The 25,396-nt window shown below is 46.1% G+C and overlaps 2 protein-coding genes across 11 annotated transcripts in view; one reads left to right on the top strand and one right to left on the bottom strand.

Moving 5' to 3' along the window:
- Window positions 1-1,708: 1,708 nt before the first annotated feature.
- P2RX4 (purinergic receptor P2X 4) lies at window positions 1,709-17,849 on the bottom strand. The gene is made up of 12 exons (XM_045777226.2): window positions 17,716-17,849; window positions 14,116-14,263; window positions 10,968-11,039; window positions 10,795-10,867; window positions 10,254-10,350; window positions 6,409-6,489; window positions 6,165-6,306; window positions 5,927-6,063; window positions 3,567-3,660; window positions 3,360-3,425; window positions 2,926-3,021; window positions 1,709-2,237 (listed from the first exon to the last, which is right to left on the bottom strand). The coding sequence occupies exons 1-12, from the start codon at window positions 17,847-17,849 to the stop codon at window positions 2,211-2,213; spliced, it is 1,167 nt and encodes a 388-aa protein (XP_045633182.2). The 3' UTR covers window positions 1,709-2,210.
- The window catches only part of IFT81 (intraflagellar transport 81), a 209,924-nt gene continuing 202,365 nt past the window's right edge, over window positions 17,838-25,396 (top strand). For 7 of the 10 annotated variants that reach the window (XR_015722332.1, XR_015722331.1, XM_087857367.1 and 4 more), the window contains exons 1-2: window positions 17,898-18,032; window positions 18,652-18,740. The gene's annotated coding sequence lies outside the window, so the exon portion shown is untranslated. The other 3 variants (XM_045777170.2, XM_087857363.1, XM_087857364.1) reach the window with 2 other exon arrangements.

The following is a 25,396-nucleotide window of genomic DNA, read 5'->3' as shown; positions in this document are numbered from 1 at the left end:
GTGAGCAGCTCTGAGAGCAGTATTAATTACACGTGAAACACATCCTGTGAGCAGGCATGTTGTAGGACACATACCCCACAAGGTAGGTGTTTATCCCATTTTATGGATCATCCCCTGTAAACTGAGGCTCAGAAAAGTTAAGTCAGTTGTCCAAGGGCTCCAACTTTGTCAGCAAGCGCGGTGTTCTACAGAGCTTGGACAGTTGCCGGTTTTCATGGCATTTGGAGACTGTTTTGGAACTGATGCTTTCTCCAGGCTAGAGCCTGGGGGGTTCCCTGTACTCCAGTGATCCCTGTGCTTCTGAATCTAGCCCATGGCTTTGCTTTACTGGCTTTGAACCTCGGTTTTCTGTTATGAAGGGACAGCAGATGAAGTATGAAAGCTCCACGTTCCATTGTCACAGAAATACAACATTGGAATACTGGTCTTTAAGAGTCAAGAGCAGGTGTTCCTATTCAAAGACCCCCTCTGAGGGGCGCCTGGGTGGCGTAGTCGTTGGGTGTCTGCCTTCAGCTCAGGGCGTGATCCCGGCGATCTGGGATCGAGCCCCACGTCAGGCTCTTCTGCTATGAGCCTGCTTCTTCCTCTCCCACTCCCCCTGCTTGTGTTCCCTCTCTCGCTGGCTGTTTCTGTCAAATAAATAAACAAAATCTTAAAAAAAAAAAAAGACACCCCCCCCCCGAGAATCTAATGAAAGCCGAAAGAAACGCACACAGGTGCATCGCTTTGCAGAGTTTTAGGAGTTCCAGAGGCTCCCGGAAGGCCCTCCATGGGTGCAAAGGTGAAGGACCCGTACTTAAGCAGCAGCGCCAGGGAGTGCCAGCAAGTGGGAATATAGCTGAATGCCTGGTGAGTAAAGTAAGCCGCCCTTCCCCTATCCTTCACCCCAGCTGGTCTCAGACTTCCATCTGAGAAAAAGGGAGGCGAAAAGTCTCCCCCACTCCAGTAACTATCAGGTCTTAGTCTGCAAGATGAAAAGCTGTCCCTAAAAAATTCCAGCTCCACTTGATTCACGTGTTCAAGCAGGCATTTTTTTTTTTCTCCCAAGAGGCAGCACGAACCAGAGCTTTTTCAAAGGGGTTCAGTAAACGTTTCCCGCCCCTCAAAGCAAGAAAAGCGCAGGTTTTATCCAGCAGAAGCAGGCACTTCTAAAATAAATGTTCCCTTCAGTACTTGGAAATGAATTCGCGATGGGGGGGGGGTGCAAGCAGCTTTCTTTAAGGAGATCCTGAAGACTTGTTGCAGAATTAAGTCAGTGTGAAGGCACAGCTAGAAATAACTTCATTAACATTTCAAACAAAGTCGGTGTAGATGGTGTGGCTTGTGGCTGGAGACTTCTGAAGAGCAAATGGGGAGGGGAGAAGGGTAAGCCATGTTCACATTACCTAAAATTGTGTCCTCCATAGTGTAGTACCATGATTTTAGGTGAAAAAAGAAACCCAACACATGCACGGGTAAGACAAGTAGTCACTACAGGACAAAATCTTTTAAATTCTGTAGGAACCCAACCTAACAAAGATCAAAATTCTTAGGCCTTCAAGAGAAGGTCGAAGCAGGGGGAAAACGCCTAAGCTCCAACAGCAGACTGCTTCGGGAAATTTTTTTTTTTTTTTTGAGCACAGTTAGCTGGGACAACAAATGGGTTTAGTGGTCGAAGTAAAAGGGAAGGGAGGAAAGTTCTAGTTCGTGCTATGAAACCACACAAAGATGGAGCAAATTGTTTTAATGTTTGGTCCTTGACCACCTCAACATGCCTCTTCTCAAAGGACACACGCTGTCTCGTAGCAGCATGGATGGGGAAGAGAAACCGAAGCCCAGGTGCAGCCCCACGTGCTAAAGGTCCGGCGATCACGCCCAGCTGTCTGCCCGTCCCTCATAAAGTGCTTGACCAGAGCTGCGGGGCCTCAGCTGGGCCTGTCTCACAGGGAGCTGGAGCTGGGAGCCCCTGAGGAAGGCCGGCCCTGGACGAGGCGCCAGGCCTGCAGTGGCAGGAGCACCGGCGCCCTTGGGCCAGAGGTTGCCCCAACACCCCCAAGCTGCAGGGTGGTTTACTATGCACATCCTACACAAAGCAGCTGGGCGACCATGAAGTTCTTGTGCGGTGGAGATGGAGTCAGAATCGAACCTTCTCTGAAGTGACATGGCAGCCTTTTCTCCCTCTTGGCTGTGCTCTGATGAGGGCCATGGGGAGCCCAGGTGTGGAGGAAGCATCACTGGTCCATCTCACCGCCAAGACCCTGCAAAGAATGATACGCTTATCGTTGATATGCTTATGGAGAAACTACACGCACCACGTGCTGCCCACAGGTAAGTCTGGTCCATTTGGGGTGGGTGAGAGTCGGGCCTTCTGGGCAGCCCTTCACAACTGAACATACTCAGGTTAGTCCTCATGCAGGGGGCCTTAAAGCATGGCACCCAACCCCTCTTGCTATGTGAGGCAAGTTTGAGTAGCGTGGGGTTTTGTCCTAATACTCATCATCGTAACTAACCTGAGATGTCACTAATTAAAATGAGGCTAGATTTTTTTTTTAAGATTTTGTTTATTTGAGAGCGAGAGCATGCACGTGCACAAGCAGGGGGAGAGGGAGAGCAGACCTCCCCACCCCCGCTGAGCAGAGAGCCCGATGCGGGGCTCAATCCCAGCACCCTGAGATCGTGACCTGAGCTGGAGGCAGATGCTTAACCAACTGAGCCACCCAGGTGTCCCGAGGCTAGATTTTAAAGAGTGATGGTCTAGAAGTGGAGCAGAGAAGGAGCGGTGCGCGACCGCCTGGGTTGACCACGTGCCCAAGTAGCACCACCTCTGCACTAGGGCCTTCCCCGGACGGCCCCGTACTCCGGGTGCTCACCACTGGTACAAGAAAGAGGTGCAGGAGGCAAGGTGCTTGGACCTTGCTGCCTTCTGGAGTTCAGGAGGTGGCCTACCTGCTCATAATCCTCCACGTACTTGTATTTCTTCTCCCGGTAGTAGTATCTTTTCTTCATGCAGTAGAGGACTATGACATCACATAGCACTGTCGCCTGAGTGTGGCACAGGGTGAGAGAGAATAAGCCAGCGTGCTTTAGGCCCTGTTATTCTGTGCATGCCCCTTCCCACAAAGCCTGGAATCTTTCAAGGAAAGGCAAGGAAAGTCTCCACCTTGCTGGAGAAGGCAAGGCCCCAAGGGCTGTGGTCTTGGAGAAGGGAAGGTGAGGTGGGGCTGGGGGCAAGGGCAACAAGCCTAGAGGGTCGATTCTAGAAACCAGTTAGGGTCAAGGGGAAGAACCAAGGTGCCAATGGAGGATCTCACCTCGCTGTGCTAACTACTGCGGAGGACGGCCCCAGGCCCGGGGGTGAAGGAGCAGTCTAAGTCACTCACCACCCCTAAGAGCGCCAGCCCGGAGCCGATGTTGATCATGGTGGGGATGATGTCAAATTTCCCAGCCTACAAATGACAGGGGAAAAAGAAAAAACTGCAGTAGAGGGCACGAGCAGATAAAAGGTGGGGAGAGGGCCCCTTGTCTCTGGCCAACCCAGAAGCCTGGGTCTGAACCAGAGCCCTGAGAGGAGTGGGCGGCCAGGCTACCTTTCCAAACACTATGATGTCGAAGCGGATGCCATAGGCCTTGATGAGCGTGCGGCGCTCAGCACCAGTCAGGTCACTGAAGTACTTGGCAAACCTAGGGAAGGAGGACAGGTGAGAGGCAGAAGGCACAGGGCAGGGACAGACAGATGCCAGATCCACTCTCTGGGTCCTGGGTGGGAGGATTACACTGCCTGCTGGATGGACGGCACCTGAGCGTCTCGAGACCTCTCCCGGCCATTGTGGGTCACACAGCATGAGGGCTGGGCTGCGAACAGGAGGGTGCCAGGGCCCACGGGGCACCAGAAGAACTGTTGCCTCCTATGGCTGAGCCGGAACCTCTCACTCTGGATATGCTCTGTATCACAGCTGAGTCACCTGCCTGCCTCAAGGAGATCCTGGACACTAAAAGAATGTGGCCAGCCAGCAGAAAACCCTAGCCTTGTGGGAGGGGCATGGAGCCGGCCATGAAATTCCACAAAGCTCACAGAATCAGCATTGGACATTTTTTTAAAGAACCACTGACTCACTGACGGATAAATGAATACATAAAATGTGGTCTATCCACACAATGGAGTACTACTTGGCCGTGATGAGATAAAGTAACGATAAATGCTACAATATGGATGAACCTCAAAAAAACCCACGATATTGAGTGAAAGAAGCCAGTCACAGAAGACCACACAGTGTGTGATTCCATTTATATGCAAGTCCAGAGAGACAGGAAGTAGATGGTTGTTGGCGGGGACTGAGGTAGATGGGAGGACAGAGGTGATAGCTGAAGGGTATGGGGTTTCTCACTGAGGTGATGAAAATGTTCTAAAATTGTGATAGTCCTACAACTTCATGACTAGACTAAACATGATCCAATCTGCTTGTGTTATATAGACATTGGTTCATAGAAGCCTGAACTCTTGGTCCATGAGCGGTCTGGCCCACAACCCCCATGTCCTGGTCAGATCTGGGGAATTCGGGTGGGGCCTGATGCTAGTGGAGGTCAGGGGGATGGGTGTCCTTCCGGTGAGGGCTACCATCAGCTTCTCTCTGTCCCGAGGTTCTGAGCCAAGCTTGAGGTTTTCCACAGTGGTTTCTAGAACTGTGTAACAGTAAAGATCGAGCAACACAAATCTAATTTCTTTCCTAGGAAAAAAATTCAAATATCTGCCCTGGTATCACTGTGCCAGATGGTTCAAAATGATAGCCGACTGCAATTCCGGACGGTTCTATGATCCCACGTGTCTTTGATTGTTACACGTCACCACTAGAGGGAGACAAGTGCAACGCAAAAGCATCTCAGACTTCCTTGCACGGCCCCAGTAGGGCTGCTTTGTTTAAGAGTGGCAGAATGCGTGTAAGAGACCACAGAGCACCCACGAAAATGTACCTAGCTAAGGTTTAGCTGCCTCAAGGAAGTGGCAAACCTGACCCTGGTCCCTTGGTCCTTCCCAGATGACTGGCTCTCCTGGGTTGAACATGTCACCCAAGATTTGTAGCCACCTGGAACCTGTGAATGCGAAATGGAAGTAGGGAAACAGGGTTTTTGCAGACAGAATGAGTTAAGATGAGCTCGTACTGGATTAGTGTGGGCGCTGATTCCATATGACTGGTGTCCTATAAGGAGGGGACACACAGAGATGTGTCCAAAGGGAAGAAGGCCATGTGACAAGGGTGGCAGAGACGGGAGCGATGGGTCTATAAGCCAAGGAACGCCGAGCATCACTGGGAGCCACCAGAACCTGGAAGAGGCAAAGAAGGTGGCTGGCCTTGCTGACACCTTGATTTTAGGCTTCTGGCCTCCAGATCTGTGAGAGAGTAACTTCCTGTTGTTTAAAGCCACCCACTTTGTGGTAATTAGTTACGGCAGCCCCAGGACACTAATATATGGTACTTCTAGCAGCGAAATACAGTGAAAGCCTTTCCTGAGGCTTAAACCTGTATCCCCTGTACGCTGGAGATTCCAGGGGCAGACCTGGTCTTTGAGAAACTAATTCCTGGGTCAGGCCCCAGAAGTTTTTGGACCAGAGGATCACAAGCTCACCCACTCCTCAAAATCAGTAGGCAGAGGTCCTAGGTGAGGCTGGCCCCAGGGAGCTCAAGCAGCCAGCCTCTCTTGGCTGCGCTGCAAATTGTCTCAACATGATTTCTGAAAGTAAGAAGGGGCATAGGAGGCTCTCAAGGGCCAAGATACCACAGGTACAAAGATCTGCTTGAACACATCCCTGGCACATAGCCTTCCCACCTGCCCTTGGGGGGTTGAGCAAGTGCTGGTCTTTAATGGGCAGGGATGCCCCCACTGGGGAGTGATCCAGCCACCGCCGCCCCCACCCCCACACAAGAGAACCGGGGCCCAAGCTCACACCTACCTGAAATTGTAGCCAGGGGACACATTGTGGTCCACATCCCGGGTATCCAGGCGGCGGAAGGAATACCTGGGCAGGCAGAGGGAGGAGGTTCTGTCCAGGTTGCAGTCCCAGTTGATATGGATGCCCATAATGCCTCCCTGTGGGTTGTGAGCAGAGACAGAGCAAGCTTTCCTCGGGGCCCCTTCTAGAATGTGGTGTGTTGAAGACTGTGTCAGAGAAGCCAGGGGCCCGTGCCTACCTCGATGGCCATGTCCTGGAAGCTGTGCCCTGCTCTCTCCACTATTTTGCCAAGACGGAATATGGGGCAGAAGGGATCTGTTACAGCATCATAAATGCACGATTTGAGGTAGGTAGTGGTGATGTTGGGAAGAATATTCCTCCTAAAATCAGGAGGAGGCAGAAATGAAGCGAGGAAAACCTCAAAGAAGAGCCAGAAGTCGTTCTAGAACGCTGGGGAACTCACATGGCTGGCCACCACTTACTTGCTGAAATTAAATTTGGGGTACCAGATGTTGTTCTTAACCAAAAGAGTGAAGTTTTCCGCAGCCTTTAAAAAAGCAGGTCTGAAAAAAATCGTAACGTATTGTTAATAAAAGTACACGTACACCTATATTCACATCTTTAGGTAATATTTTTAAAAAGCACGTGCACATGTGTCTTACAATGTCATTTTGTCAAGAAAAAATGTGAAACATCCCAAGCATTTTCTACTCTCCTCTGCATAAACACGAGGTCAGCAGAGGAAATGAAGCCTTTCCATTTCTTCCTCTGCTGCCTCTTGCCGAAGCTGTGGGAATTTAAGAGCTGGAGGAATAGCTAAGCAGGGGCGAGGCCTAGCGGCTGCCCCGGAAATTATTCAGCCTGAAGCTGTGGGGTTTCAGAGCTCGCCTCCCTCAGGCGTTCTCAGGGGAATGCTCAACAGATCTGGTTTTACAAGTCAAAGCAAAGGTAAATTCACCCACAGGGTGGATCCTGACCTCATCTCCAAAGTACATAAAAATCACGTGTCTGTTGGCTGTTGGCGCACAGCCTCCAGTCTGAGGTGCCACGTCAGCTCTGGGCTGATAGTACAAGTCGAATCTGTCTCCCAGGGGACCCCACTTTTTTTTGGTGGGTTTCTACAGGAGAATCCAGTGCTGTAGGCAGACCCCTCTGTGTGTGTGTGTGTGGGGGGGAGCTCCCCTGATCCAGGTGGAATCTTTTGAGTTTATAAACAGTATGAACAGCCTTCTCGACCCTGAGACAGAAGCAAGGCCACACAGCAAAGAGAGACGAACCTGTCACTGCTGATGACAAGAAAGGCCTTGACGAAGGCACTTTTCCCGGGGCTTCAGATCCCCTCATCCCTGTATCCGGAGGGATGCATTATATTAGGGTTTTTCGAACTACTGTCATTCCCTATAACTTCCCCCCCACATCTGTCTACCTCATATGCAAAACTTTTTTTAAAAAAGATTTTATTTTTTTTCTAAATTTTATTTATTTGAGAGAGAGAGAGAGCACAAGCAGGGGGAGAGGGAGAAGCAGGCTCCCCGATGAACAGGAAGCCCAATGCAGGGCTCCATCCCAGGACCTTGGGACCACGACCCGAGCCGAAGGCAGGTGCCCAACCGACTGAGCCACCCAGCGGCCCTTAAAAAAGATTTTGTTTTTAAGTAATTTCTACTACCCAATGTGGGGCTCAAACTCATAACTCTGAGATCAAGAGTTGCACGCTCTACCCACTGAGCCAACCCTCATATGCAATACTTTCAAGACTGACTCACCGTTTTAAAAAAAAGGTGAATTCACATAACATAAAATTAACCATTTTAAAGTGTATAATTCAGGGCCATTAAACACATTCAGGATGTGCGACCATCTCCACCACCTGGTTCTAGAATATTTCCATCATCCCCAAAGGAAACTTTGTGCCCATTTAACAGTAGCTATCTATTCTCCCTTCCCCCCCAGCCTTTGGGAACCACGCATCTACTTTTGTTTCTCCAGATTTGTCTATTCTGGACCTTTCAGATAAATGGAATCATACAGTATGTGGCCTTTTGTGTCTGTCCTCTTTCACTTAGCACCCCGTTTTCCAGGTCCATCCATGTGGTAGTGTGTAACACTTCATTCTTTATTTATGCCTGAGTCACATTCCCTTGTGTGGATGCACTGAAATCTGTTTTTCTCTGTTGATGGACATTTGGGTTGTTTCCCCTTTTAGGATCAATTCATTTTTCAAACTGACATTCATTTTGAAATGAAACTTTCCATCATGACCATAGGAGATATCATTGGCCCCCAGTCAGAGGTCACTGTTCAAATAAATATAATCAAATCAAAACAATATTACTAAACATTGTAGTTAATATTACTGTTTGCCCAAGGTGCTGAATCTGGGGATTATTCTTTGTGAGAAATGGAAATCAGCATGTGACAAGAGACACCCCAAACCAGGATTTCCTCCTTGGTATAAATAAGCTTAGAAGCTGAATATGAACGGACATGGGACTACCTTTCCATGTGACTCATGTTATTTTATGTATCGCTGTACCCTTAAAAATCACCTTCCACTGGGGGCGCCTGGGTGGCACAGTTGGTTAAGCATCCAACTCTTGATTTCAGCTCAGGTCATGATCTCGGGGTTGTGAGATGGAGCCCAAAGCAGAGTCTGCTTGGGACACTCTTTCCCTCTCCCTCTGCCCCTTCCCCCTGTGCTCTCTCTCTCTAAAGTAAACAAATCTTAAAAAAAAAAAAATCACTTTCCACTGGATTAAATCTATAACTGTGCTGTCCAATGAAAATATACTGAGACATAAATACAAACCACCTTGTAATTCCAAGTTGCTAGTAGTCACATTAAAAAATAAAAAGAAAGGGCTCCTGGGTGGCTCAGTCAGTTAAGTGTCTGGCTTCAGCTGAGGTCATGATCCCAAGGTCCTGGGATCCAGCCCTGAGTTGGGGTCCCTGCTCAGTGTGGCCCCTCCCCCTCCCTCCTGCTCTCGCTCTCCCTCAAAAAAAAAAAAAAAAAAAAAAAAACGAAAAGAAACAAGTGAAATTAACTTTTGCATAATAACCCAATATATCTGAAATATTACTTCACCAGGTAAATATAATATAATATAAATATAATATAATATTATATATGTGCATATATATATATATATATATATATATATATATATATATATATATATATATCCCCATCCCCATAATGTCTTTGGACTCTGGTGTGCATTTTACACAGAGCATTTTCTTTGGATCCAGACACATTTCGAGTGCTCAATAGCCACCCATGGCCAGTGGCACTGATGTTAGGGCGCATAGCTCTGTAAGACCCTTTCCACCTCAAAAATGCTAGATTCCTTTTCTTTTAGTGTTTCCTTCCCTAGCTTGAGCGGCTGCCCTCAGCAATCTTGAAACCAGAGGTTCTCATCCATTCTGTTGCAGCACACCTGAGATGGGGTTCATGTGGCTCCCTGCGCCCCTGGCCTCATCCAGGCCTCAGTCTGAACTCTGGGTAAGGAACGCTGGAGTTGCAAGCAATTCTGAGAGCATTACTTCTAACCCCACCCAGTCTAGCAGAGAAATTACTACTGGGAAGAATGTTATTCTCAGGCGACCCTGAGCCTGCTCTACTTTATATAACACACTTCAGTGGACATTAATTACTTTCTGGCCCAGCCTCTGTTCCCTTCTTTTCTGGTAACAGAACCCCCAATTTCCTTTGGAAGCCATACCTCCCTACTCTCCGGCTGTGTTCTTTGGGCGGGACTGACGCCACCCCAGCTCCAGAAGTGGGCAGGGGACCCAGGCCTGAGCTGATAAGCAAAATACATGCCCCAGCTACAGTGATGGGCTGAGGGATGTGGCTGAAGATGTGATGATGGACAGATCTAGAACCTCTATGGACAACTGGGCTGGAAGCCTTGGGGGAAATGTAAGCCGGGAGCTGCCTCCTGGCCCTAAACCATGGGTCCTGCAAACGAAGCCATTATGGGCGGAAGCAGAGTCAAAATGTGGAGACTCTGAAGCTGTCCTCTGAGCCCCAGGCCTAGTTGTGCTAGGCTCTTCATAGTTAGTGGAACAATAAACAGCCCCTGCTATGTGTGTGTCCTGGGCACGGCACTGAGAACTGCTTCCTGGAGTTACCTGCAACTGACAGAGTCCAGACATAGAAATAAACCATCTGTACTCCTATCACAAGTGACAAATGCTGTGGCCCACCTTGCCTCTGATGATTGCCTGTGGTCCCCACCCTGGGGTGGCCTCACTCCACACAGACACCAAGAGCACAACACACCAGGCTTAACTCCCCTGCCATCTTTCCTCGGGCAGTACTCACTTGGGCACGTGTGTGTCATCCTCCACTGGGCACCAGGCTGCCACCTCGCACGTCTTTACAGTCCCATTGAATAGCACGCATCTTCCTGTTGCAATTCCTGTGGGGGCAAGGGGGACCCAGGTCTGCAGGCGTCTCTTATTTTCTACTTTTGCAAGGTAGAGAGCGGAAGAAACATCACAGCGTCCTGTGCAATCAATCCTGACCTATTCCAATTCTGGGATTTATACAGTTTCCAGAAATGAGAGGAAAATAGTTTCCTGAGTCCAAGAGCAGGGTTAGGGCGATGCCAAACCACAACAGAGGGCAAGATCTGGGATGGCTTCTGGGGCACAGGTGACAGCTGAATGTTAAGAAGATCCCAGGACCCTACTCTGAACAGCAGGCTCACTCAGGGTCACGTGAAAGAATTGGGGAATGTGGGGGATTTCTCTGTCCTGAAGATTTCTCTATGAGAGACGTCCCACAGGGGAGGCAATCTGGTCAGGGGCTGCCCTCCCCCAGGCTCAGTGTCTACCGTGGGGTCACAGCCACACGCTCATACCGTTGCTGTGGGTGCCTGAAGAGCCAGCAACACAGTTGGCGTCTGATTTACACACAGTGGTCTTATCTGGAAGCTGGAAAAAGAAGAAAGAGTGAAAACGAATTCCATGTGATCAGTCAGGTGCCGACGAGAGGGGCCTGAAGCCCAAGGCTCTTCCCCAAGAAGCTGCCTACCTCAGGACAGAAGCCCTGGGTCTGGTTCATGGTGATGATCATGTTGGTCATGATGAAGAGGGAGTTTTCCTCCTGCAGAGGGGAGACGGCATCGCCCTGTTACTGTCAGAGGAATCAAGCCAAGCCACGAAGAATGCCAGTCATTCTTTTAATAGGACAATACCTTTCGCTTTTCCCATATGCCAGGCAGAAAACAATTTAAAAAATGATCTTTTGATCTCTTGTTCTCTGAGAGTGTATAACCTAACTGAAGACAGGATTCAAATAAATACTTGTACCACAGTTCCCCCTTATCTCCAGGGGATGCTTGAAACTGCAGATAGTACCCGACCCTATAGACACTATGTCTTTTCTGAGACGTACATACCTCTGATAAAGTTAAATTACAAATTAGACACAGTAGGAGATTAACAACAATAACTGATGCCAAAATAGAACAATTATAATAATATGCCATAATGGTTATGTGAATGTAGCCTCTCTCTCTCCAAATACCTTATTGTGCTGTGCTCCCCCTTCTTCATGTGATGATAAAATGCCTATGTGATGAGGTGAAGGGAGGCAAGGGATGTGAGCATTGTGACGTAGCGTTGGGCTACTACTGACCTGAGGATATGTCAGGAGGAGGATCATCTATTTCTGGACTGCAGTTGGCCACGGGTAACTGAAACTGTGGCTACGGGGTGGGGCGGGGCCTGCTGTTTGCATACGTTCATGGCGGCATTATTGATAGTGACCCAAAGGTGGAAACAACCCAAATGTCTATTGACACATGAATGGATAAACAGATTGTGTTTGTCTATACCTGTGTGTGTACTTACAATGGAATATGACCCAGCCATAAAAAGGAGTGGAGCCCTAACACACGTTGCAACATGGACGAACCTCAAAAATATGACGCTAAGTCGAAGAAGCCAGACGCAAAAGGCCACATGTCGCATGATTCTGTGGTTATGAAGTTTCCATAGAGACAGAAAGTGGATGAGTGGTTGCCCTGGAGGTGGGGGTGAGCCAGAGGGTGGGATGAGGAGCGACTGCCTAATGGGTATGGGGTTTCCTCTTAGGGTAACGAAAATGTTCTGGAACTAGGAGGAGGTGATCGTTGCATAATATCGTGAATGTACTAAATGCCACGGAATTTTTCAATCTGAAATAGTTAATATTATGACATATGAATTTCACCTCAGTGGAAAAAGAAATGTCTATCACCTGAGGCGTTTCCTTAATAAAGCTCGGCTTATTGAGGGAAAAGAGCCAACGGGTGTGCAAAACATCCTGCGCCAACCAGGTTACCTCAGAGGTACGAAAACACAAGGCCACCAAAGTCCCAAATTTGGCTGGTTTTCTTTCCTAACTGCTATTAAATTAATAAAACATTCTAGAGAAGACCCAGTCAGGGTCAGTAACTGATGCTTCTCCCTTCGAGAATGTTCTGTTTTCTCCTCCTAGGAAGGTGCCAAATGGTTGATTTAAAGTTTCTGGAGGGCAATTCACTGGGGATGAGACAAAGAATTGGTTGCTAAGGACCTTCCAAGATCAGGAGTAAAAGACAAAGATGCCCCCAAATTCTAGCTGGACCTCCCCCTCACTGAGCACTGGCATTCTAAAATGAAATGCCAGAAGCTTTCTCTCAGCATTTCAGACTCCCAGGAAGAGTGGAGTCAGCACTGGGAGCCATCTGGGGGATCAGGGTAACTCAGGGATCAAAGTGTCTGTAGACACCTCCACCCCCCCGTCTGACGAGGTGGTGGAAGATCTGGGAATAGCTGGCATCTTCCAGAGAAAGGCCTAGAACAAGCCATGTTGGGAGACAAGGAAATGACCCCAAAAGGAGGCCTGAGGATGTGGCACGATGCCTGAGTTTCTCCTGGCACCCCTGTCAGGGTCCTCAGTGCTCCTACAGAGACATGCGGCTCACGTGGTGTTACAGATGGCTGCTCCTGCGGCTCCCGAGATAGGTGTGAACAATTCAATAGGGTTTACTTTTTGTTTCCTATTTCATCTCTATTTTAAGCTTAGGGAAACTTCAGTCTGGAGATGAGCCAAGTGGAAGTGGTGCAAACAGATGTTTGAGTTCCACTTGTGGAGAAGCAGGAGGCCATTGTGAAAGCTCATGAAGGGAACCCTATGGAGCTCACGAAGGCCCCAGGCGGGAGCTGAGCTGGAAGGCAGACCTGCTGCCTGGTCCTTTCCACTGACGGGCAGAAGCAGTGGGCCCACACTTTTCCTTGGTCCCAGGGAACAGGCTGAGTGTGATGGCTCCGGAGCTTGCCAGGACAAGGCCATGGCTTCACAGGAAGCGGTGGTCTCTCTGTTGACACAGGTGTGTGCCAACAGGACCAGCCACCTCCAGCAAACTATGAATCCCCTGTTCCATTTGACCTTCATTGCTCATTCACTCAGTCTTCCCTCTAGGCACCCCGCAAAACCCTTCTCTTCCTTCTCTTGAGAAGGCAGAGGGAAAACAAACATACTTGAAGAAAGACAGAGTTTCTGAAGTCCTGGTTTTTCCCCAGCCAAGCTCTGAGCTGAGAGAGATTTAGCTACCCCAGCACAGAAGCCATTTGGAGGGATATGTGGACCACAGCCGTTACCATGGCTAAAGAGAGTCGATACTTCACTTGGAGCTTCGTGGATTAACAGCCTGGACACTAGGATGCTGTATCACACACTTTCTTCCCCTCTCCTTTGTTCCTGATAAAATCCTGTGCAGGTATGTCTGTTACCTTCCGGTTTGGCTTTGGTCTCCAATTACTGATCAACTTTTTACACTATCTGAAAAGATTCACCTTGTGGGTTTAGAACAATAAAGCACATACAAAATATGGAAAGGCAATATTTCCACCTGAATTTTTCCCAAGATTTAAAATACTTGCTTTTCCACCTATCGGGGCTTGAGACAGACTTGTCGGTGTTTAAGTCAGCCATGATTTAAAGCTGAAGGACCATGGCTGGTTGAATATTGTTTATTAGATCTTAAGGCAGAAAGAAATCCTTCTGCACTGCTTTCTTGGACTAAGAAAATTAATCTGGGCCTCGGTGATGTTAGAACTCTGCCAATCGTTAATCAAGAATGCAAAGTCAGTAAAGGGAAAGCAGCAAATCAGAAGCTTTTGGTGTTAGACAGAAGCCATGGTGGGAGGCATACCTGAGCTGGAATCACATAATCTGCCACATCCCAGACCCGGAATCCAAGTGTAGAAGTGTTGGTTACAGTCACGCCTTTGGCTTTGGTAGTAACTGAGCTGACCACAGAATCGGTTTCCTGGTAGCCTTTTTCCCACACAAACACCCACCTACAAAATAAAACAGGCCCCTTAAATTGCCATTAGGATTCGGTGAATTCGAACTGATGCTTGGGAGGTTCTGATAGCCAAAGGCTGACAGTATAACATTCACTAATTACATGACTTTGCAAAACTGCTTGGCGGGGGGGGGGGGCTCCATTTCCACTTCTGCAAAATGGGTGTATAACCTAAACCACAGGGTGATTTGTGGGAGATAAATGAGATGACGCAGGTAAAGCGCTTAGCATAGTGATCAGCACAAAGTACTCAATGAATGCTGTCTTTAATAGATATTTGAGCACTTTCAACGCACTATGACCTGCAGAATTACCCAGAGATGATAAAAATTATAATAGTTACCATTTGAGTGTTTTCAGGTGCCAGGTACTGCTCTAAGCTCTCTCTCTATATTAACGAATTTAATCCTGACCACTTTATAAGGCGGATATCATTATTATTCTCTAGTTTTACAGAGGCGGAAACTGAGACACAGAGAGGTTAAGTCACTTGCCCAAGGTCACACAGCTAGTGAATGACAAAGTCAGAATTTGAGCTCAAGTCTTTTTTGCCTCTGAAGCCTCTTTTCTTGCCTTGTATGCTTTACTCCCTCTAGAAAAGAGAATCTCTGTTCAAGGAACTTTTTATACTAGTTTCTTACTTTTTCTCCAAGAATTCGGGTCACATGTATGCTTCTCTTCTCTGGGAAGAATTGGGGGCATTACAACCAGTCTGAAAAATTAAAAATCTAAAGGCATTAGCGCATAGTGGTTAGAACACTGGAACACAAACTGAAGCCAGCGATCACGGTTCATTTCTCAGCTGCACCATTCATCAGGCATAACTTTGGCCAAGTTGCTTAACTTCTCTATACCTCAGTTTTTCCCATCAATAAGATGGGAATGATAATAGGATTTCACAGGATAGTTGCGAGGTTAAATGAGTTTTGCATATCAGATGTTTAGAATAATGTTCGTGTTGCCATCATAGGCTGAAATTGGCCATGATGGGAGTATTTACACCACGGAAATTGGCCAATGCTACAAATCAGAACTCCTTCCCGCCAGAACTGTTATTAAACACCTACCACTGACTATTGTCATTGTTATTATTTCTAGAAACAAGGAATGCTAGCATCCTTCTCCTCTCCTTATAAGCCCTAGCTGCTGAGACTTAAAAAAAAAATCACTGGTTTTGGTTATTTATGGGTTTGTCTGGTCTGAGCAGTCCCCATATTCACTGTCTATTCTAGAGACAGGCTTTTCCCCAAATAAGTCCTTTTCTTCAGGGGTTCTAGGAATTTAGCTGCAATATAAGCTTTGATTTAATTCTATTCAGGCACACAGAAACTTAGGGAAGGAAGGTTACTATTATTTTACCATAGCGTACGGTGTGTTGCTAAAGCAGAGACACATGGTTTTACAGGAATCACTATATGGTTAACTATTTCCTCATCATATGACAGATAACAAAATTAGATAATTGAGAAATGCATGTTTAGTCTAAGATGAATTGGATCAGGAAGCTAAGAGATGAGTTAGAAAGCAAGCAAGCAAGCAAGCGAAAGAAAGAGGAAGAAAGAGCCCTTAGTTCAGATCTTGAGTCAGTTTTGATCACAGGAAGATGGATAAAAGCAAAGCATTTACTGCTTTAGAGATTCTTATGATCAAGGTAGCAAACACTCCAGGAACCCTAGAAAGCTGTGCTGCCCAGCAGAAATGTAACACAAGCCACTTATGTAATGTACTTTCTAGTAGTCATGTTAAAAAGTGAAAAGAAAAATAGGTAAAATTAATTTTAGTGATAGATTTTATGTTAACCAGTATGTCCAAAATATTTTAACATGTTATCAATGCAAGATGTATTAATGTGATATTTTACTTTTTTGGTTGTTTTGCACTATGTTTTTGAAATCCAGTGTGTATGTTATGGTGATAGCACACATCTTGATTTGGGGTAGGTACATTTCAAGAGCTCAATGGCCACAGGTGACTGGTGGTTACTATATCATACAGTGCAGCTATAGACCCTTCCCGTAGTCTAGAACTTTACAGATACCCTAAGTTAGAGTTAAACTAATCCTCCCCCTAGTATCAAAAGCCAAGAGGAAAAAGTTGAGAGCTCTTCATTCTAAATGCTTCTGGTCCAATCCAGCAATGTGAGTTGTTAACCAGCTAGTAGCAGGTCTCAAAATTTAAGGGTGCATCACAATCACTGGAGGACAAGGAGTTGGTGGTGGTACTTAATGAGACTCACTAAATCCAAACCTGGGAGTGGGCCAGGTGGTTCTGATGGACAGCCCATATGTGGGAAGCTATTTCACTGAATCCTGTCAGAACTCACTGCTGATAGCTGTTAGAGGCCATACCTGCCTGATCATGTGAATTCCCGTGGACAGTGTTAACAGTCCAAGCCCCACCCTAGGGTGGAGGATTTGTTACTTTTATACAATTCCTCAGGTGAGTCTTTGATGATCATGGAGGTTTAGGAAACACTAGGACACTGGTTCTCAAACTGCTCCCCATCAGAATCACTTGGGGAGTCAGTCATACTCCATAGTAATTAGATCGGAAGGTCTGGGGCTGGGAGTCTGCAATCAGTATTTTTAAAAGATTCCCCAAGGTTCTAATGTGCAGCTAGGGACCACAGCATTAGGCCTTTTAAGAAAAGGAATGCCAGAGCAGATAACATCTGTCAGCTCAGCAGCTGTAGACACCTTTAACACCCCAGGTGGACCTTGAAAATGGGCCCAGTTAATTTCTATCTCTTCTCTTGAGTGTCACTCAATTGTAACGGGTGCACGCAATTAAAATTAAGCACTTGGTGAGGGGACAGAAGGTGGCAGGACATATAGAAGTATAAGAGGGCAGCATGGGGAATGATGAAGCGAAGGAAGGTACCTACACAAAAAACCCTAACAACTCCACAAAACGAAGTAAACTGTAAATGCTTTTTAGAGTGTGACCTCTTCATCATCTTGGGTTGCCACATGATACTTAAAGGAAAGGACAGGAAGCCACTGGCCAAATGGCAAGTCCAAGCCTTGGTTTCTGTCAGCAGATCATCAGAATGGGAAGTGAAGTGCAAATTTTGAAACGTTAAGGGCAAAGCCCCCCCACAGCCAAAGGACAGCAAAGAGCAACTCAGGGAACAAGAAGCACGAAGGGTGAGGATGAAGGTCTAGCCAGGCTTTGCCCTGAAAAAACACAGTACACAAGGCAGTCTCCTGCCCCAGAGCCCGGCCCACCGCCCGGCCCTCCGGGAGCCAGGATCCCGGGAGGCGTATGTCACCCGCCTCGGGTCGCCGCTCCTGGGACTGCGCCTGGGGGCCGCCCGCGGGGCTCGCCCGGTGACCTGGCCAGGAGCAGCAGGTGCACGGCCGGGATCCAGAAAGGGAGTTCCCGGCCGTCGCGACACTCCGGACCCCCGAACCCCTCGGGGACAGCGCCCGCGGCCGCGCTCACCCGATGACGTAGGCCAGGATGAGCAGCTGCACGGCCCGGTTCATGAGCCCCACTTTACGGCTGCGGATGAGCACGATGCGCGGCGTGTCGTACTCGAACAGGAAGGCGGCCAGCGCCGCGCAGCAGCCCGCCATGGCCCACTGCCGCCGCGCCGCCCAGCTCCGCGCTCTGCGCCCGGCCGCCCGTCCCGCCGCCTGGTACGCGCCCGGGAGCCCCGCCCAGGCGGCCCGCGGCGCAGCTACTCGCGTGGGAGGGCCCGGAAGGAGGCGGCGCTGAGCCTCGGGTCGGGGGCCGGGCGACGGCGGAGTTCCCGTCGGGTACGGGCGGCTCTGTCGGGAGAGTGGGACCCGTGGGGAGGGGGTGAGCTCTCCCTTGAGGACAGGTGACCCTGCCAGTAGGGCTGGGGAGAACGAGCGAGCCCCGCAAAGTGGCATTGGCTCTACCAGGAAGGGGTGAGCTCCTCTCTGGGAACGAATGACCCTCTGAAGGGCCGGGGAGAACGAATGACCGTCTTAGTGGAGATAGAGCCGTCGTGGAGAGTAACCTCTCCCTTGGGAATGAGTTACCCATCGGGGGGCTGAGGTGGGGGGGGCTACTGAGCTCCTCCTTTAGGTGGTCTGGGAGGTACGACTGACCTGTGGGGGACGGGGGCAGATTAGGAGAAAGAGCAGCCCCTCGGGAGGTCCCAACTTGTGCTTTCTCAACCTCTGGAGCAAGAACCTAAATGTCAGGTACCCTAGGAGCCCTTGGCTGGAGTCACACACCCTATACCGTGGCGCTCTTGGAATTGAAGCCAGGCCACACCCCTACTCCAATTCATATGCTTCCTTAGTTACGGGACGAGGAAAGAAACATACTGAACCAGAGCGGGGGGGGGGGGGGGGAGGGTGTTCTGTGGCCATCCTTTTAACTGAGAAAGTTTTATCACAACTTCAGGGAGAATTGGAAAATAAAGAGAAGTGGAGGACACACCCACAATTCCACTCCTTGAACGTAATTTTCCACGTTTGTTCATTCCCTTTCAGGTATGTTTTCAAAGATATATTTTATATTAAGTTTCATTAATGCATTCAGCAAGTATTAATAAGCACCATCAATATGCCAGGCACTGTTCAGTGAACAGAACAAGCCCAGAGAGCCTGCCTTCATGGAGTATAAATTCTCACAGGTAGATGTGTATAAAATTTTAGTTTGTAAATCACAGGCAATGATGATTTTTCCCCCCCTGGTTCATACTCCTCGTGTTTTCTATGTTATTGCAGACTTGTCATAATGATCATTTTTAATAAATGGACTGTTTCTTCCAGAGGGTATGCCATGATTTTCCTAACCGTTCTCATCTGATTGCTTCTAGTTTGTGGATCCTATGCATAATCTTTGATAAAATATTTTAGTTCATTTCCTGGATGTGAGGTTCCTAAGCCACACCACATTGTTTTTCCAGATAAAAAAAGTGAATAATAAGAAAATTTGAAGGAAATAGACAGCATCTATCTCTAGAGATGGAATTGTTGAGTTAAAAGGAAGAATAGAGCTGCCACCTGCTTCAGTCCAAAATGGTCCTAGGAAAAGGTGGTGATTAAGTTTAAGTGGGATTTTATTCATTCATTTGACAGAGTGCCTGTTGTGTGCTTGGCAGTATTCTCGATGCTAGAGATAGGAGGGTGAACAGGCAGGTGAAGTCTCAGCCAAAATTGAGCTTGGTGCAGTTGGGAGGGCTTAAATTCTGTGTGGAAAAGGAATATATAGCTGCTAAATTCTCATTGGAAAGGGATTTAAAAATGCTTCCTTCAGAGCCAAACTCAGTTCCAGCTCTTGTTAATATTTATCTTACAGTAATGAGATGGTCCCAGCCTTACAAGTCTTGAATTTAAATGATTTGCGTGTGTTTTAGGGGCACTTGGCTGGCTCAGTCGGTAAGCATGCGACTCTGGATCTTGGGGTTGTCAGTTCAAGTCCCATGTTGAGTGTAGAGATTACTTAAAAATAAAATCTTTAAAAAAATGGGTTGCTTGTGTTTTGGAACAAGGTGGGTGTTTGTATGTATAAGTTTACATATAATGTGTAAGTTTACCTAAGTTACTAGATGATATTATATCCTTAGGACCAATGAGAGAAGCCGATTTTGAAAAATGGTTAGGAAAAGAAAGTTATTTCATTTTGTATTCTTGCCCTTACTTTATCTGTTTTTAAAAACAGCTTTCTTAAGGTATAATTGACATATAAAAAAACTGCACATATTTAAAGTGTACAATTTTACAAGTTTGACATATACATATATACACACATGGCCGTGGAACCATCACCACAGTCAAGATGTGAATATATCCAGGTACTAGCCAGAATAATCTTAGTTTGTGTAAAGTGAAAGTAAATGCTGATTACAGCTAGGACTTTTCATATACCTACATCTTTTTTTTTTTTAAGTTAAACAATTGTATATAAAGATTAAAAGACCATCTTAATTAGTAAAGTAAAACAGGTTCTTTGTAACAAATTCAAGCAATACAGAACTGGATAAAGCAAAAAGTGGGAGTCCCAGACTTTCCCTACAGAGTTAGCTTCCCTACTTTAAGTCCCATTAAGGAAGAAAAATTGCTGCCAATTATTTTTTGTTATTTCTGATTTTTGTTATACTCACTGAAAAATTTCCTTTAGGGGCATCTGGGTGGTTCAGGCGATTAAGTGTCTGCTTTCAGCTCAAGTCATGATCTTGGGGTCCTGGGATGGAGCCCCACTCTGGGCTCCCTGCTCAGCGGGGAGCCTGCTTCTCCCTCTCCCTCTGCCATTCTCCCTGCTCATGCTCATGTGTTCTCTCTCAAATAAATAAATAAAATCTTTATTCTATTATTTTTTATCTTATAAAGCTGCTGTATGGATTTTTTTTCATTATGTTCATTAGTCAACATACAATACATCATTAGTTTTTGATGTAGTGTTCAGTAATTCGTTAGTTGCATATAACACCCAGTGCCCATCACCACACGTGCCCTCTTAAATACCCGTCACCCTGTTACCCCATATACCTCCATCTTAATCACATTCAGTTGCATATTTGTCATATGCTTGACTGAGTGTAGTCAGTTACTGAACAACCATGGGAATGTAGTTTTTAAAAAATGAGATTTTCAGTAAAGGTGCCGAGATAATTCAATGAGGAAAGAATAGTCTTTTCAATAAATGGGGTTGAAACAACTGGATATCCACATGCATATGATGAAGTTGGACCCCTGTGTCTTACCGTATATAAAAATTAACTCAAAATGGATCGAACACCCAAGTGTAAGAGCAAAACTGTAAGACTCAGATGAAAACATAAGTGTAAATCGTTGTGACTTTGGATTAGGCAGTGGTTTTTTAGACATGATATCAAAAGCACGGGTGGGTGACAAAACGAAAAATAGATAAAATTTAAAACTTCTGTGCTTCATCAAGAAAATGAAAAGGCGATCCACAGTATGTGAAAAATACTTACAAATCATGTATCTGGTAAGGGTTTAGTATCTTAAATACCCTAAGTAAGAGTCTTTAAGTCTTTTTATTTTATTGTTTTTAAGTAGGCTCTGCACCCAATGTGGGGCTTGAACTCGTGACCCTGAGATTGAGAGTCGCATGCTCTACCAGCTGAGCCAGCCGGGTGCACAAAGAGTTCTTTAACTCTTCTAACTAATCAGTAAAATGACAACCCAATTTAAAATGGGCAAAAGATTTGAATAGCATTTCTTCAAAGAAGATACACAAATGGTCAATAAGAGCATAAAAAGATGTTCAGTATCACTCTCTAGGGCGACGTGCACCAAGGTCACGGTGAGATACCCCTTCATCTGCTAGCGCGGCTATGATGAAAACAAAGGACAGTCAAAAAGATGGCAAGACTGTGGAGAAACTGGGAGACTCTTACACTGCTGGGAAAGTAAGATGGTGCAGCCCCTTCGGAAAACAGTTTGGCAGTTCCTCGAAATGTTAAACAATCCCCATGTGACCTAGCAATTCCATTCCTGGGTGTACCATACGCCCAAGAGAATTGAAAAGCTGTGTTCATGCAAAAACTTGTGTGTGAATGTTCACAACATCGTTCATAATAGCCAACACATGGAGATCACCTAAATGTCTATCAGCTGATGAATGGAAAAACAAATGTGGTATGTCCAGACAATGGAATATTACTCAGCCATAAAACGGCAGGAAACACGGATACATACTGCAGTGTGCACAAATCTTGAGAACATGATGCTAAGCAAAAGAAGCTGGGTACAAAAGGCCACATATTATATAATTCTGTTTATATGAAATGTCCAGAATAGGAAAATCCATAGAGACAGAAAGTCGGTTAGTTGTTGCCTAGGGCTGGGGGATTGACTACTAATGAGTACGAGGTTTCTGTCTGGGGTGAGGAAATGTTCTGGAAATTACATAATGGTGATAGTTGCAGAATCCTTGTGACTATCCTAAATCTCACCGACCCGTACATTTCAAAAGGATGGCTTTTATGGTGTGTGAATTGTATCAAATTAAAAAAGAAAAAGAAAAATGGAGTAGATAATCAAGGCCTCAGAAAAAAACAATATGTGTACACAATAATGGGGCCAAACCTCATGTTCTTTCTTCAGAGGGGAGCACCTCAGACACTTACACAGAGCTGAACTTTTCTTTCTTTCTCCCTTTCTCCTTCCTTCCTTCCTTCCTTCCTTCCTTCCTTCCTTCCTTCCTTCCTTCCTTCCTTCCTTCCTTCCTTCTTTTTGAGATTTATTCATTTATTTTAGAGAGAGTGAGTGGACACGAGTGGGAGGGGCAGAAGGAGAAGGAGAGAGAATCTCAAGCAGACTCCGTGCTGGGCGTGGAGTTGACACAGGGCTTGATCTCATGACCCTGAGATCACATCCAGAGCTGAAACCAAGAGTAGGGTGCTTAACCAACTGTACCACCCAGGTGCCCTCACAGAGCTTATTTTTAATTTAGATTAAGTTCTAACATCTGGATCATCTGGTTCCTTCGTTGTACACTAAGCCAGTTTATCACAACACTCTTCCTCGAAAAACTGCTCTCCCTCATAGAGGTGGCCCCAGCGGCCATGTTTATACTATGTGACCTTATCGATTGGGCTACACAAGGAACCTAACCCAAAAGGGCCAATCAGATTCTCTCCTCTGGTACTGTGGCACTGGGAGAGAAGCAGCCCTTTGTTCTCTGCAAATGACTAGAACTGAGTTGATCTTACCCTCTGGTTGTAGCAGTCATGTCCATGGAGAAGCCCAGCAGGGGAGTCTTCAGAAACAAAAGAATGAAACAGGTGGGCAAAGGGACACGGAGGTGAGAGTGACTAAGAAAATAGCCTCTTTGGTTTCTGCTGAATTTCTGTTTCCTGCTTCTGCCTCCTTGGTTCACTTTTGTCCCCACAGCCTGATAATAAATGTTCATTATCCCCTATCTCCCCCCCTTAAGCTAGTAGGCTTTGAAACTTGGAATTGAAAAGACTGGCCTTAGTGCTAGGTTCCAAGAGGTGAAAAATGTTCCGTCACTGGTAATGTGGGCATTAAATGTTTGTGTGAATGCAGCGAATTAAAGGTGGGAGGCACTGCCTGAAGCCACCAACAGGAAGAGCACTAATAAATTAATAGCCCATAAAAACAAGTCCCTGTGAAAGGCAGAGTCAAGAACTCCAAAAAGCTCACCAGCCTGGGACCATTTATTTGAGAGGCTTTCAGTGGCTGACCTCGGTGCACCTGAGGGCACTGTTTGGTTATTACACAGTGAGAATGGTGTTTGTTACAATGGTCGTGAGCCACAAAAGGCTCATCAGATGAAGCTGTGTTCTTTGTTCAGGAATATCTTTAATGGAAAAAAATGTTTAAATGAAATGTTCAGGCATTTAAAGATGTAAGATTCACTTATCTGGCACATAGACATTGTGAAATACATCATTGTATAACAATGACAGATACATTTAGTCCAAATGTATAATTATATATACCTCCAGAAACAGCATATCCCCTAAATAAAGAACAAGTTGGTAGCAAAAGTGAGGAATAAATTATTTTATAATTTTTCTGTTTCTTTCCCCGTGGAGTCCTTGAGACCGAAGCTGTTATAGAATATAGAAGAAAAACAACCTGACTCTTCTGTAATAGGCCATGTGCCGATCACAGATAATCCTCCATGCTAGATCAGTGGATCTCAATCCTATACGACCCAGTGTCCCTTTAGCAAGAAATCCTAAAATCTCATTAGGAGCCTTGAAAGAAATTAATATGCACTGTAATCTATCCACACTTAAATATGTATATAAACATGAATGTTTGTGTATATATTTGGTTTGCATTTTCATAATTAATGATACTGAGTTTTTCATGTGCTTATTGGCCAATCTGTACTTCTTTGGAGAAATGTCTGTTCAGGTCCTTTACCCATTTTTTAATTGAGTGATTTGCCTCTTTAAATTTTAAGAGTTCTTTATGTATTCTAGATATAATTCCTTATCAGTTACATGCTCTGCAAATGTCTTCTCGCATTTAGTGTGGGGGTGGATGACAGTATTGAAATGGAGAAAATGGGAAGTATGATATTCTTGCAGATGAACTGGATCTATTTCTGTAACTGTTTTGAAATCCCAGCGCATTTGATATTTGGTCTCAGACATAAAAAAGACCAAGGAGACCACACCCTTTGGAGGACAACAGAGAGTAGGGGATGGATAAGGGAAAGAGCTGTGAGCTCAAGAGGTTTCGGGGCAGTTGTGAGATTGACCTGTAGGGACTGGGTCTGCTGTCACTGAAAACAAGGTATTCGGGAATGGATCCTGTGTGCCAGACGCTGGGATATGATTATTTACTGGTTGTGCATCCTTAGAGCTAGTACCTTTTTGGCAGTGTTTTTTTTTTTTTATATATGTCAAATGGGGATCAATGTTATTGTGTCAAGTATGATATTATCTTTATGATGGTAATAGCAACAGCCAAGACACTGTTAAATGCTTTCTAGATTTCATTTCATCAGTCTCCCACAAAGCATGAGGTAGGCACTGAGGAGTACAACAGACTTTGAGAGCCCATACCAGCAGTAGAGTCAGAATTTGAGTCCATGTTTGTCTGATTTCAGAATCTTTGCTCTTAACTATTTCATTATGTGGCCTTTAAATGCTGTGAAGTCATTTTGTTTGCTCTAAATCATTGTGTAATGTTATATGGGATTGTTTTTATGGTTCTGTTGCCTGCTGTCCCAACAGTAAGGGATAATAAGGATTGTGGGGGTCAACTTGAAACAGGAGTAATCTTGCTTGTAGAGATGATAGTTATTGGAACCCCATATGTTTTGTCTTGTTTCCTAACATTAGCATACAATGTAACCAAGTAGATTTTTAAAAAATAATTTTAGTTATTTGAGAGAGAGAACAAGAGAGAGAGAGAGCACGAGCAGGGGGGAGGGGGAGAGGGAGAGGGAGAAGTAGATTCCCAGCTGAACAGGGAGCCCGAAGTGGGACTTCATCCCAGGATCCTGGGATCATGACCTGAACTGAAGGTAGATGCTCAGCCGACTGAGCCACCCAGGTGCCCCACCAAATATCTTTTCAAATTTACTTACAAACTATTAGATTCTAAATATTTGGAAGGATTATGCAACAGACTCAGGAAAATAAGACCCAAAGATACGGTCCCATTAGTGTCAAATATGATAACTTTCTAAG

Source organism: Ursus americanus, chromosome 30 (genome assembly GCF_024610735.1).
Source record: "Ursus americanus isolate L20-20 chromosome 30, mUrsAme1.1.p, whole genome shotgun sequence".
Lineage (NCBI taxonomy): Eukaryota > Metazoa > Chordata > Mammalia > Carnivora > Ursidae > Ursus > Ursus americanus.
Note: the sequence above shows the minus strand (reverse complement) of the source record. Positions and strands in the feature narration are given on the sequence as shown.